Source organism: Anopheles coluzzii, chromosome 2 (assembly GCF_943734685.1).
Source record: "Anopheles coluzzii chromosome 2, AcolN3, whole genome shotgun sequence".
NCBI classification, from domain to species: Eukaryota; Metazoa; Arthropoda; class Insecta; order Diptera; family Culicidae; genus Anopheles; species Anopheles coluzzii.
Window position 1 is genome coordinate 97,762,505 of NC_064670.1, and position 15,095 is coordinate 97,777,599.

The 15,095-nt window shown below is 43.2% G+C and overlaps 2 protein-coding genes across 7 annotated transcripts in view; both read right to left on the minus strand.

The window, feature by feature from the left end:
* Window positions 1–15,095, minus strand: part of LOC120951699 (uncharacterized) — a 281,600-nt gene that overhangs the window by 248,315 nt on the left and 18,190 nt on the right. The window lies entirely within an intron of this gene.
* Window positions 11,080–15,095, minus strand: part of LOC120950299 (sodium-coupled monocarboxylate transporter 1) — a 51,446-nt gene continuing 47,430 nt past the window's right edge. For all 6 annotated transcript variants that reach the window (XM_040368232.2, XM_040368231.2, XM_049605376.1 and 3 more), the window contains 2 exons: window positions 14,209–14,504; window positions 11,080–12,362 (listed from right to left, as the gene is read on the minus strand). In XM_040368232.2, coding sequence (XP_040224166.2) covers window positions 11,753–12,362; window positions 14,209–14,504 — 906 coding nt within the window. In that variant the 3' untranslated portion in view covers window positions 11,080–11,752. The remainder of the gene's footprint in view (window positions 12,363–14,208; window positions 14,505–15,095) is intronic.

Sequence of the window (15,095 nt, forward strand, 5' to 3'; positions counted from 1 at the left end):
TCGAACGTAGATGGAAACAGGTGTATATTGAATTTAATTACAAAATTAATCTGCATAACCGTTTCGCTATTAGGTTTGAACCCACCGTCACTGGGTTCAGTTTTCGCGTGGCAGAAAACTTTGACAGCAGTAAGCATTTCTGCTGCTGAAAGTGCTTTGTCGGGGAAATTGATTTATTTTAACAAGAAAGAGGAGAAAAAGAAGCTTTTCTTCAGACACAAAGACAAAAACAAATCGCACTCAAGTTTTGGTAATTAACTTCAAATCAAATTAATTTTCCAATCACACAACAGAAAATTGAGTACGTGCCGGTACGTTCTGTTCGGTGGATAATTTATGTTCCCCTGCATCGTAGCGATTTTCTTTAAGATTTGACTTCAAAATCAAACATCAAAACCCCGAAAAAGGTTCCAAGAAAAAAAGAACGAATTTGTTTTTGTTTGAAAAACGATTAAAACACATAATTGAAAGGCAAAAACGAACTAAAAATGGACGTTAAAAGCTTCGCAGAATAAATGTCACCATAAATCTCGCGCTTGCCATTCCGTGCCGATAAAGCGTATGGTTGATACCAACAACTACACAAGCCTAATAATCCATTACGGGGTCCTACCCCGGGCTAGCGCATAAATCTGCCAATTTTGTAATTTATTATTAACTCAAAATGGCACTTCATCAACCAAGCGAAGTAAAACGAAATCAAGATTTAAAAAAAAATAAATATCGATAATTGAAAAAAGCGGTCATTAATTACAAAAACCATCCCACCATCCTTCCGGGAAGCACGAAAACGGTACAGGAAAGCAAAACAACAGCAAAAAAAAATCAAGCCGAGAAAATCAACGATCAAAAGCTTATAAGAAAACATTGCAAATTAAACATAAAACAACTCAGCGTGAAATATTATCCAATCCAGTTTTTGGGCAAAGCAAACGAGGCATTACGTGAAAGAAAGGCATAGACAAAACAAAAAATGATGCAAAAAATAGTCCCGCATCCAATGCAACACTGGTAGCTTTGTTTCGATGAAATGAATCACTGTTGTGTAGCAAGAGGAGAGAAGAAGAGGAAAAAAGTTAATTACCCAATCCAATGGAGAAAAATCCTTAGAAGTGTCGATAATGTTACTTTTCCATCTGCTTCGTCTGGTCACCATTTGGGGAACGGCGTGCTGGGATAGATCAACCAACGAGCAAGGTCATACGCGCGCGTGTGATTTATCTGCACAATAAATTCTTCCATTCTTCAAAAGCCAATCAACGTTTGGAATTAGAACCGTATGGTATTGGAGGCGGAGTAAGGTGGAAGTAGGTAAATGTAATTTAATGCTTATTTTTCTCTGGTACGTCTGGTACTTCAAACTCTCACTCTCTCCCTCAACCGTGACATATTTTGCGTACATTTATTTTGCAATAAATTATGTCAACCAAAAAGCAATAAACAATCACAGTGGAGGGGAGTAAACAAATCACAGCCCCGTCCATGTTTGCATTAGTGTCGTGCAATTAGGCATACGGCAAAAAAAGCTGAGGAAAGAAAAACCATACATCCACATAGCTCTAACGTAATCGACTGATATGAACACTGTAATATGTGCGTTTAAAAGCTCCAAACACATAATCAAAAGCAACACATTAGACGCAACCTCGCCTGCAACACAACAGCACACCAAACCCATCAACCACCGCACAGTAGAATGGAAATCAAAACGAGCAAAAGCTTTCGGCTTGATGTAATGAAAGGCCTGGGGAGAGAGACAGAGAGAGATCGGAGGCCTTTTGCACGTTTGTTCCGGACTTCACCGGCGAAGTCTGCCCGATTTAACGGGCAAAGGCGGATAAAAGCTTCACCAAAAGCGGCGGAACATCACAACACATCTTGGGCCTCTCTGCTGAAAAGATGGAACCTCTTCGAAAATACCCTTAACTTAGGGTTTTCCCCGGGTTCAGCAGTGAACCATGTACAGCGTGTGTTGTTTCCACAACGCAATGCACTTACAACTCTTCCCCGCCAGCCACACGCAGGCACACACATACAAACGGCGGGGATAAACACTAAAATGGGTTACAGTGTGTAGCGTAGTTCCATATCCATGCTCTCAACCACTTGAGCTGAACCAAAAACCATCCGAAAGTGAAGTGCCTTTAAAGGGGACCGAGCCGCTTACTTTTCCCCCCAAGACGATGAGGGGTTTTACAAAAACCCCTTTCCGAATCCTTTAATACGATTCACCAAACCCGCCACCCCCGAAACCGACACAGTCAAAGCACTCGCTGCTCTTTACTCAAACAAACCGAGAGCCGAAGCTGGTTAAAAGCATCTTTAACTCGTGCCGCCGCTACCTCACGCAATGTAATCCATCGAAAATGCAATTGGTCAAGCACGGATCAGCGCGGGCTGCGGGCTTTAAACGATATTTTTAATGGAATTTCAAAGACTAGCGTGCGTGAAATTGCCAGGCAAGCGTGAGATGTTTCTTTGCAGATAGAAAATTGCTTTTCTTTCGCTGTCTGGGCCTCTTTGAGTAAAGAGAGTTGATTTTCCGTTGATATAAATCTGACTCTATATAAACGAAAGCAAAAATGAATCTTAAAGACGCCGAATGAAAGAACTTCCAAAGCATCACATGAAAATCAATGCTTCAAACGACTCTATTATAGCCGGCAATAGCTTGGTCGCATTCATTCAACCTCGTAAAGTACCGTGCCCGATACAACCGATTGATGTATGCGATGAAGATAAGGTGCATTGACGTGACAAGCCTTAATCTTGATCGATAGCTTAGCGAATTGACGAATCGATCCTGCTCCATTCTGCTGGCACTGATCCAGCTCCCCGTCGTGTGGAGAAACATTTGTTTTCGGGCTGACAAGTAGCAGAGTACAGTAGAGTTGATTACGCTATAGGCAGTAAAGAACAGTGACGTATTTTTCAAATAGAAAGTCTGTTACGCCTAAATGTATGCAAAGCTCATTCAATGCTCCTGAAAGTATGCAAGGCTATGCCTTATTTTCATATGGGATGTTCTACAGATACTTTGTTCGTTTATTACATTGATGATGTTTACGCATGTTTTAAGGTAGTATGATTAACGTTTAACGTTAATTAACTAACTAACTAATAATTAAAGTAAAACATTTACTTACCTTTAAAATACTGACAAAGCTATGAAGGACTAAAATATTGCCTACGTAATACATCTACACACGGAACGTATAAGGAAGCTGCTTCGTATGACACAACTTCAGAGCAAGTTCACCTAAAGCCAAAGCCAAATGGACCTTCCTTTCACTGGTCACTCACGACACCATTGGACTTTGCAACAAAGTACATGCACAACTTGTCCAGAAAATCTCAACCTACTCCCCGCTCACTGAACACTCAACCCGTACGATGCCTTCTCGTTCTATCCTGTGTGTGTGTGTCAAGCATAATGGGGTCATTCTTCGGTGCACCGACGTTACCGCCGGTTTCGCCACCATCGACTCACCTCACTCGCGGAACCGATTCTCATTAGCTATGCAAGTAATAAACGTGATCCTTTTCCTAATGACATCGTTATCAAATTCATAACAATACTTGACACGGCGTGTCAGGACGTCATACGGTACCGGTAAGTGTAGTCTACCGGTGCCGTAGCGTGGCAAAGTTAAGTACGCTTGGACACCATCACACACACACACACACACACACACATAGACGCACACGTACAAACCTTTGGAAGTGGTGCAACACCGATTCACCCGACCCGTGTTGGACGTGAATTGGAAAATTCATGACCCTGTTATCACTCCTCCAGCCATACCTAAGGGTGGAGGATGAGGGGCAAGGGAAAGGTGGGTGGCAGGAGAACAAAATACACTTCCCGATACCGGGCTTTCTAGGCCAAGATGTTGACGATGCTCAATCATAATTGGACCGTTGGCACAGCGTCCGCAAGCGTAGGCATTCAGGTAAAACTCTCTCTCTCTAGCCGCCATCACTCGATGCGCTCTCGCCCCCGGCGACACAGAAAAGGGTGTCAATTTGTTGCACATTATTCTCAGCTGCATCTGCCGTCGGAGCACAGTACAGTGTAACGACGCACTCGAATGGCAGGCAGTTGAGATGGTGTTCTAACGAAAAAGACACAACAGATTGTGATTGTTTCGATTGAGAGCGCTTCGCAATGATTACTCAGACAGTAAGTGTCATAATTCATGAGTTTACTGCTATTTATGATACAGTTGTAGCAATCAGTTCATACATTGTAGAATCATTCATGCAATTGCTTCAATCTAGCAAAAATACAAATGTTAATACGTATTTCCTGCGTTGCAAAGAGATTGAAACTAAATATCAAGCAAATAACATATATTGCATACATCTAGGGGCTCAACAACCTTTGACCTGTAATGTCGCTGTAATAATACAAAAGTACAATAATTATCTTGCATGGTCTCCCATTAATGTAATAACACATTTTAACACCTACATTATCTCCCAATTGAGCCATGTTATTCTATTATTAATGTGAACTTCTTTATTATAAAATATGAATCCGAAGTTTGATGCGGATAGAATAAAATGTAACCTTCTTCTCCATAGTTTTTCATCTTAAACCTTGTTTTTTAATACTGCCAAAGAGCTCATCCTATTCCATCTTTACGCCAACAACACACGCCTTACTTGCTGTTGCCTTTATTTGCTCAGTCAAGTGAGATTAAATCCGAATCTATCATTTTTTGGCGAGCCCTTCTTTTCAACAGGGAAACAAGTTTTCACTGCAAAAGTAGCCAACCGTTCCCTACCCAGCAAGGCATGCCGATCGATCGTCATTTGCAGTGTCCACATGTGTGAAGCTAGCCGTCATAAACAGCCCTTGCCGCGAGTCCTTTACCACCCCTTTCCATCGACCGACGCTGACCCTTTTCAATGGGGCAAGGAGAGTGCTAAAAACTTGCACCACCGTTGCCGGATTTTACCAGCCCAGTTGGCTCGTGGGAATGGGGAAAAACAACGGGAATCAACTGGAAACTCCCTTGAGTGCTCATCCAAAATCAAGGAGCTCCCCTCGCTTTCCAAGCTGCTCTACTGGCAACCCTTGGCTGGTTGGGAGTGGGTGAGCTTTTTCCCCCACGCGAACGTGCTGGAGCGGGATGCTAGCGATGAAGATTTATGTTTGACTAACGATTTCCCTCGCAAACAACGTACCAGCTCAGCCAGCAGAACCAGAAGTAGTAGCAGTAACAGCAGCAGTAAAGGAGTAGAACACTAGACGACGGATCATCCGGGGCTGTCGAAGCCTTGACGAGTGTCGACGATGCTCTCGGGAAGGGCTGATTTACAGCCCGGTCATAAATCATGGAAATTATTTCAGCAAAACTGAAAATCTACCCCGTCGAAAAAGGCTCCGGTTCGTTTTTTGGTGGCAGCGGATGTGAATGAAGTTGGAAAGTAAGAGGGAGCGAGGCAGCAAGAGAGAGAGAGAGCGGTGAGAAGTCGAGTGGAGTCAAATAGCGAACAAGAGGCATGTATTAAGATGGCCAAGTGGACCCAGACAAGCGTTAGATCAAGATAGTAACGAGATGAAGTGGTAGTGCCGCTTGGTTGAACAGTGTGTGTGTGTGTGCTGCTATGCAATTTGATGTATGTAGATTCAAAATGCACATTGCAATCAACACGAACCTAATTAATTTATCAATTTTTGCTTTTTTATTTAAATATTTGTAACGTCTTTTTTTTTTGGTAGTCAGGACAACAAAACGAAGAAGCAGATAGTAAAATTGGCAATTTGTGCAATGCAAATTAAAAATAACCAATAAAAATACATAAACACTAGCGTTTTGAAGCTATTGTATGTGCAGAACATGTAATTGATGACCATCGAGCCAAAGCTACTCACCAACGCAGCATTGCCTACATTTAGGCGCAATCGAAAGCTAATATATCGTTAATTTAATACCACTCAAAGCAGTGACGAATGAGTTTGTAACCTATACACTTGGTTCAATCAATATCATACCCCAAAAAACCCACCACTGAAATTCCGAATTCCATCGCTCATTACCAACCAATTGCAGTGCTAATATTTACTCACCGCACCGATGATTAACCGATTTCCACCGGCAACAGCGCGCACGTGAGTGTATCAAAATCCCGTTTTGCACTTCGTTTTGATTTTGCTCCTTTCTCATTCCATGCACACATGCAGCGTGCGCGTACTTGATGAGTTCAAACAAAACCTGCACTGAAGCATCGTTCGTTGCATCAACCCCGTTGGTGGGAGGCCCTTTGGAAGCCGAAACCACAGTGAAACTATTGTGTGAATTTGTGTGGTGCGCTAAAGAATACACAGAAAACCCTATAATGCCAGCCTCGATAAACACGGTAGCAATGCAAACCGCACACCGGGAGTGAGGAAAGCGTTTTTGCACAATCGAGTTGTGGTATAAATAGAAAAAACATTAGTGAAATGATGCTATGGCAGCGACAGCAGTGGGACGCATTGGTCCAGAAAAACCACGAAAAGTAAACACTAATCTGCGGGACCATTCCATCAACTGGTTTTGACCATACCATATTGGTTTCGTGTATCAAAAATCGATCGACAGTTGTTTGGGAGTGCAATGTTCAATTGCGCAGCGTGCTCATTTTTGTAACGCAACGCTAGTTAATGATTTTGAGAGCAATTTTTAATGTAATGACGCAGCAACAACTAAATTATCAACCCAAAAAAAGGTTAAAAATATCCTGAGCTTAGAGCTGAATTTACCACGAAATTCTTATTTTCTTCTTTAATCTACAACAGATTACCAAGGACTGTATCACTCTGAACAGTATTTCATTTGTTGTGATTATTTTCAGTTATTTTTACAACGCTGAATCAGCTTTTTAATTATTTTAAAGGAAATTTATTAAAGGAACGGTCACGCTGTACAAATAACATATGAAAACGAGCGAGCGATACTAATCATAACTGGCAAACCTATGCAAACCACTCAACAATGCCCGTTTTTTTATCAAAAAAAAGAACCGTCCCACTCTTTCGTCAAATCAAATAGTATTTGATTGATTTATTATAACAATCACGATTTACACATTCCGTTTCAAATTTGCTGCCTGTTCTCCGCTTATCCACACGCCGCTTATTCACAATATCGAGAATGGGATTTTAATTGATTGATGAATGGAGAATGAAAGGCGTAGCGGCACACACACGCCTCCCTTGTCACTATTGATAAGGGGTGATTGTGCTTGTCTGTGTGTGTGTGTGTGTGTGTGTGGGAGAGAGAAAAATTATTTCAATCAACAGCTCAATCAAACATGAATTAGTGTCCGGGGGCTTTTTGTGGATTGTTCATAAATTTAAACCATTCAACAGGAAATGTTGTCACATTTGAATGTTTATTTTTTCTTCAGATTTTTCATTGTGTAAAATTACTGTACTGCCCATTTATCACATTTATTCCATAACAATTAAATTAATTTCCAGCCCAAGCATAAGCCATGGTTATACACGAACGAGGAGATTCGATCATCATCCACGTTTAAAAACATTTTAAATTAACACCATTGCCACGTCACCAGAATCTTTTGATAGGATCCCATCAACGCATTGCCAAGAAGTTTGAAGCGATAAAAATTCGACCTACATTTCCAAGCTTCCCACACAGAGCGAGTGACACATTGTGTGACGGCCCTTGTTTGGCCGCTTTCTTCAGCCACAGTTTCAACCCCAACCCACGCCATTGCTTTGGCTTATCAAAATGCAGAAGGCAACATTTGACAACTCACTTTTTACGACTTTGTTGCACAACTCGGGCGTTCCGAGCCAAGCCGAGTAGTGTGTTGCGCTCAGTTTTTTGTGTGTGCAATTTGCAAATTTCACGACAAGGTCCGCTCAAGAGTGTGCTGGCGCGAAAAGTTTTCCGCTCACCGAAGTGAAGCATGAATGGGAAAAGAAAAGTGAAAAACTTTACCCTTTTTGCGTCCGGGTACGGGTTCGTCCAGTGTCCGATTAAGAAAACGGGACGCACAGAGAGCAGTGCAAAAACGGAAACAAACGAAACAAAAACGAAACTAGTAGCAAATAAAAATATTAAAAAAAAAACACAGCAAAACCTCTTCTTGCCGCTCACTAAAATGGCCTTGGTAACATTTTGCACCAGTTCGATAGCCCGTGTCATGTGCTCGGGTGCACAAGTGCTGAAAGCAAAGACCTGCCACAATCTTGAGCCAACGATCAGTGCGCCAAACTCCCGGCCAAACTGTCCCACGCTCCACTCCACTATCATCACCCAAACTGGAGCTGAAAATTCGTTCACTGTCATGTTGTCTGCCTTCAGACTTTGCACTTTGTTTCAAACTTTCTGCATTGCGTTCACGACGCTGGCGAAAAGCGGGGGAAATTTGACTTTGCGAGAATATTTACCAGCCGTAAAACACCGAACAAGCCGCAACCCACATGCAAACAAACACTTTCCATGGGCTTTTGAAAAAATACAACCCACACACACACGCGCGTGCTCACGCCCGCTCACACACACTTGGACAGTGGAATACATTCACCGGAAACGGATTACGTACCAGCCCATATGTGCTCATGTTTCTTTCCGGGAAAGATGTTTCAAAAACACTGCTCCCACAGTTGGTGTGCCTCTGCATTTGCCGATGACATGAAGCTGTCTCTTTACACAACTTTAGTCCACCGAAAGCGTGTATTTTAGCAACAACACACTCGGCGTGTAAGGGTATGTGCAAAGTACCGGGTACAGGTTGCAACACATTGCTGTGGGTCTTTTTCCAGCCTGCCAGCAGGGATTCGACTGAGAAAGTGGTACAGGAATGCAATGTTACGATGGTGTTTCTTAAAACAGAACTTTTGTTTTTCTTTTTTTGCATCCAGAGAAAAGAAGCATAAATTGTTGAGGTTTTGCATGTTTTTGGTTTACACATGTAGAGCGTTTGCTGTGTACTGCTGCTACAAAATTACTGTGAATTCCCTTCACTAAATGATGGCTATATCAAGATTTTTTTCACAGAAATATTAGGTTCCACTAAATTTCATTCATTTAGTTGTTGTTCTAAAGATAATAAAAATCACTATACTGGATATTTCAATATTGTTGTATGCATTGCCTACCTTCAGGCGTTTTCAATTGCTTTTCGAAAGCTATTTTAGAAAAACGCCAAAATGTATGTAACTGTTGCAACTCATTTCGTAAGAACATTATTTTCTAAGCCCACTTAGTATTGGAAAAAAATGGTAAATTTGCCAACGTAGCATATATCATAAGTTATTTTACGAATAAAGTGGTATACATTTAATTAAAAATCGTTTTGCGGGCTATCATTGCAGTCCCCACAAAACTAGTACAAGCACATGAAGCAAATAATTCAATTGCATACCTTCAGGCGGGTCTCGTAGCACAGTCGTCAACTCGTACGACTTAACAACATGCCCGTCATGGGTTCAAGCCCCAAATAGACCGTGCCGTAATACGTAGGATTGACTATCCTGCTATGGGGGGAAATCAATTAGTCACTGAAAGCCAAGCCCACAAGAGATAAAGGCAGGCCTTGACCGACAACGGTTGTTGAGCCAAAGAAGAAGAAGAAGAAGACCTTCAGGCGCTTTGGCGAAAGATAGAAAGGTAATAAATCCCGTATCACTGAGAGTAACCCACGATACATTACATTTAACAATAAAAAAGATCCGTAGTCTCAATGATTGAATGAATTTAAATTTCTAGTTCCTGTGCAATAGCTGAGGTAGCGTACACTAAAAGGAGTGTTTGAAACTGTCGCATCATTCAGATACAATTGAACTGAATACTCCGTTGCCTCTACAAACATGACATTCATCTGACGTAGAACCAATCTCCAAGAATCAATTAATATCTACCGACAGAGCACGTAAGGCCAAGCAGTATACAATGCCTACCGTCTACTAGTTTGTACCACGCTAACAACCACGTACTCTAACCATTTTCCTATTCTAAAAGCTCTAACAAGCTCTTGCGGTGCTTTGTCAACCACCAGTAAGCCAATCATAAATACTAACATCCTGCAAACGATGCAAGGCTCAATCGTACCGAGCAGCACAAAACAAAATAGAGAAAACAAAGCTATTATTTTCAATCTAAAAGAATCCGCAAGTTGTGCGATAGTGTCACTAGGAGCAGTCATCCTTGCCGTACCCTTTCCGTCGCTCGTTCCGCATCAATAAATAATGAAAAGAAATGATTGCTATTCATTGCACGATACAAACCGTCTGACAGGAAGGTTGACAGGTTCCAGCTTTTGTTTTTTTTTGCCATTCCAATGTTTTGCTGATTGATTGCACACAGGTCCTGTCGTGATGGAACAATCAATCGTTTGCTCGAACCGTACTGCTCACCAAATGAGTAAAAACTAATCTAATTGAGGCTCTCCCGTCGAAAGTAAGCTTTTCCAGTGACATGAACCGTAATAAATTGCAAATCAGTGACAAGCAGAAGCTTAAACATGTTCTCAGATGGTGGATTTGTAGCGTATTAAGACGATTTTTGTACCAAAAACTTGTAAGACCGACACCGACTAAACAAGCAAGCGGATGGATTAACCATCTGTCAACGACTAAACGGTTTGTCATTTCACCTGCGATTGGATTGAAACGAGAGACAGAGAAATAAAGAGAGAAAAAAACAGCGCACCAAATTAATTCAACCGGATGGAAGAAAACGATCATGAATCAATTACACCATCGAGTCGGCTGATTAAACTATCTTACCATCTTACTCGCTGATTGGCTGGCATGATAAATGTACACCGAGCGTCATTTCGTTACATTGGAGCTGGAACTGGAGCTGGAGCTGTTCCCTTTGCTCATTCCTTTTCCATATTCCGGTGCTTTCGAAAACGGTGCGCCCGGATATTAGCATCAGCAGTGCAGTGCAAACGAATGCATTTCTTTCGATTGAATGAGCTTCAGTGCAGCACGAATCAACGGACCGAACTTTGGAAAGGGGGGGGGGGGGGAGTAGAAAGCTGCACAACCTAACGAAAAAGCTTAATTAAACGCTCAATCAGCTTCACATCGGGGCTTGCCGTTCGGGGTTCGCTTTTCAAAAACAAATATCCGGCATTGGCCGGTGTTTTATTTCCGCCTGAAAGTATGCACCTCCAAACCTTGCCACTACCTCTACATGCTAGAAAGCGTTTCTAAAGCTACCAAACAACAAGCTGCAGATTCAAACCTCTCCATCAGCACACGTACGTGCTAAACATGTTCCTACTCTATAGCACCCCCGTTTTCGGTTCAGGAGGAGCATAACATCAAGACGCTATAAATATAAATACTGTGTGTGGTTGTGTGTGTGTGTGTGTGCCACATCGGTGTAGTGCATAATAAACAAACAACTTTCATGCCCGATAATGGACACATAATAACCGTATCTCGAGCACCGAATCATCAAGTACCAATGACACTCGCTCCTAGCACTAGCCAGTAGCAGAAGCAACACGTGCACTAGACTCTTCACTTATTACCAAAACATACATGAACCAATGTGATTTCGAGCACGATTGAATGCCTCTCCGCGATTGGGCGGGGGGCGGTAGATGACGTTCCCGGTACGATCTCATTTCCTTTCCCGGGATGCAAAAAAAAAGGATTGTACAGCAAACGAGCTATCTCGCCCTGGCCTCCTGTGCCCTTGTCCGCGCCCAACCTTATCGGGATGCAATTTTCTTTGCAAAAGGAAATGGAGACTTGCAGCAAAATTCATAATTAAAATCGTTCCGTTTCCACCCTCATCGGCGATTGCGTCGGGGGAATGCTGCTCACGCTACGGTCCAGCCCACTGCGCTCCTCCTCCGCGGACGATCCATCCAGCTCGGAGGTAACCGTTTGCTGGCCGAGGGAGTAGATGCTTGCCTGGCTCGAGCCGATACTGGCGTCGTTCTCCAGCGGTCGGGCGCCACCTGCCGGCGTGAGCTTTACCGAGGTGCGCATCATCAGCGCTAGCGGGGCCATCGAACCGACGCTCAGCTTGGCCGCGGTGGTACGCTTTCCCTCGCCGCCACTCACAACGACGCATTGGAGGGAGTCCTTCTTGGAGGATGCGGACGGGTTAGCGTCGGTGGTCGGTAGCTCCGACTCGGTGGCGGTGGTGGATCGGCTGAAGCAGCTGCCGAACGACGGTTCGTCCGAGGTGAGTAGCGAAACAAGCAAGCCCAGGATCACCGTCAGCAGTGTGCCGAGGCAACTGTACCACATGTAGCTGATCTGGTAGACGGAGGCGAACCAGGATGATGAACCGTCTTCCTGTCTGGTGGTAGTGGATAGCATTGACACATCGCTGGAAGCGTCCGAGGATGCAGCATCTTCACTGGCAAGTCTGTAACGATGGAAAGCGACAAAGGAAACGGTTAGTTTAACCGTTGTACATATAGAAACTGTCTGTGTAGCAGAAATCAGCTAATATCAGCTATTTTCAATTTATTTTTCACCGCTCCATTATGATTGTTGCAAAGTTAAGCTGATCGATTCCAATGTTGATGCTACTACTGCCTTCACCATTTCCCAGTGTGTGTGTTTGCCAGTTCCGAGATTGTGTTGGGTTATTCGAACTAAAAGAAAGTCTCTGCCACGGTGAACACAGCGATTCCATTTCATTTGTGCCGCATTTGCCCTTCGCTGAAGTATTTTCCAACTTCGATCGATACCACGCTTCCAATGCTTTCCTCTCTGTTTTCCTTTGCTGTTGCAGTTCACACCTGCATCAGGCTGCAAGCGATCGCTGCGCTACAGAAACGCTATCGAGCCAAGCAAACAAGCCCCCCGCTGTCTTGGCTTCAGCTGCTCCCCCTTCGCAGCTGGCAGCTGCTGACAGGTCTCGCAGGACTAAAAACTACACGGAACCAAAAACCACGACACGCTAATGCTAAGAAAGAAGGAACAGCAAAAAACTCGACACGCTGGTTTCGTGTTTACTCTCAATTAACTTTCGTTTCCACCTGGCACACCGGACACCTTTTCCTGGGTCCAAACTCTCACTCTCTTTGCCCTACTATCGGCGCTATCTTCATTTTGAGTTGGCTGATACCCCTGGCCCCCCAATGTAAATAAGGCCGGCTGCGGTAACGGATCCACCCCCCCCCCCCCCGGGTGAAGCTTTTTTTCTCACTTTATTTTTTGTTGCATCGTCCCCCATCGTCGCCTCTCGAAAAGCTACTCGGTGCTGTATGCGATTCTGCATTCTGTTTGCATTTCTTGAGCCACTCTACTCACTCGGTGATTGTTGAAAGTTCTTAACGCAAAGAGTTGAAGGTTGTTACGTTTTTTTTTTTTTTTCGTTTTTATAGATTTGAGGCGTGAGTTTACCTGAAGGGAATGGGAATTTACAATCTGGATGGGTTAATTTTTCCACTGAGGATTGTGAAGAATCCTAAGCAAACAGCAAACTTAATGTCAGTACAATCGATACCGCCTCAGTGAATGCAAAATAGTGACATATTTTGTGCAGATTGCATACTTTCAGGCTCATAGTGTTAAACTGCTAGAGATTTTATAGCACCGCCCAAATGTAGGCAATCTGCATATCAAATTACCATTTGCTGGTCAGTTTTCAAAAGCTTTTAAAAACTTTCATTCCAAACTTTTACTCCTGAAAAAAAAAATCATTCCAAACTTCAAATTAAAACGAACCTGATCAGTTTAAACCAATCACCGGAACCGGACGTAAGCACGAACCCATATGCACGCGGTGTTCATCAAATCAACCGATTGAAGCGTTCGTTTCAATTTGCACACTTTTTAATTTGTTTTGCTATAAAGCAGCACGAAAGCAGCAGCTGCGGTGCAATATTACCAGATTTGTAATTGAAACTGCGCAAAATGAAACAAAACCGAACAAAGTATTAATTGTTTGTCGGTGCAGTTTTTAACTAGTTGCTCCATTCCACAGTCCATTCCACGCAGCTAGTGGATCGTTGGGGCAAGTGCAATAATGTAATTGGCATTTTCGCCGTACGGAGAAGCCGGGCGGGGGCAGTGAAAATTGGCAGAAGAGAGCAAATTGATTTGAAGTTCATCTATTTTAACGAGAGAGAAAAACACACACTCACACACCGATGGCCCAACAATTTCACTACTTTTATGCGAAAATATCAGTTTTCATCAGAATATAAATATCAGAAAATATCAGAATCTGAAAACAGCGGAATAGTGGAAAAATAACTTACCGGTAGAAATTTTGCTCCATTCGCTGTCCATTCCAGCCATCCTTCGTGGCGATGGACAGCAGATGTGTGACCGTTCCATCATCGACGTGATGCTGCAGCGCTAGACTAACTGCACCATCGGCAGGTTCGATGTCGTACGCAAAGCCGCCCGAGTGTAGCCGACCGTCGAGCGATAGCGTCGCGTTGCAACCTTCGACCGAGGACGGCAATGGTGCCGTCGGTTCGTTGTTCAGCTGTGCCAGCACACCGACCGCTATGACCAGTACCAGCGAAACAATTCCACCGATCATTGCACCCTGATTAGAAAAGAGACGATTGAAAAGAGAAAAATGTTTAAAATAAATAAAGGGAGAAGAAGTTAATGGAAAGCAATTTTAAAGCATTTATTAAACGAATTTACAACAAAATACAACCCCTAGGGAAATTCAAGACGAGGGTGGTTCAATTCTCGCAACCAAAATTACCACAAAAGTGGTTTGCATATGCATCTCATGGGAAGAATGGATTTTTAATATCTTTGATTACAGCTCAAGCACCATATCCCATCATGCTTTCGCATCATACAAACGCCACACTATAAAACGACCACTCTCAAACGCTTGAAAGCTCTCGAGGAAAGCTGTTTACCACAACGGTCTCTGGACAAAACCGCAAGGCAAAACCCATGCACAGCGAAAGCATCTTTTTGGTAGTGTAACTAACCTCCTTCCACTTTTCTCGGGGACCTGGACTTGGCCATCCCTGTCAGCAGTGCTCAAGAACCACTACCACCACCATCGATTTACAGCATCGAAACTCCTCTCGCTCGACCACGTTTAGTTCGTCCCCCGGTTCCTTCTTTTTGCCCAAACGACAAGAGCTGCTCGTACCGCTTTAGAACTAATCCC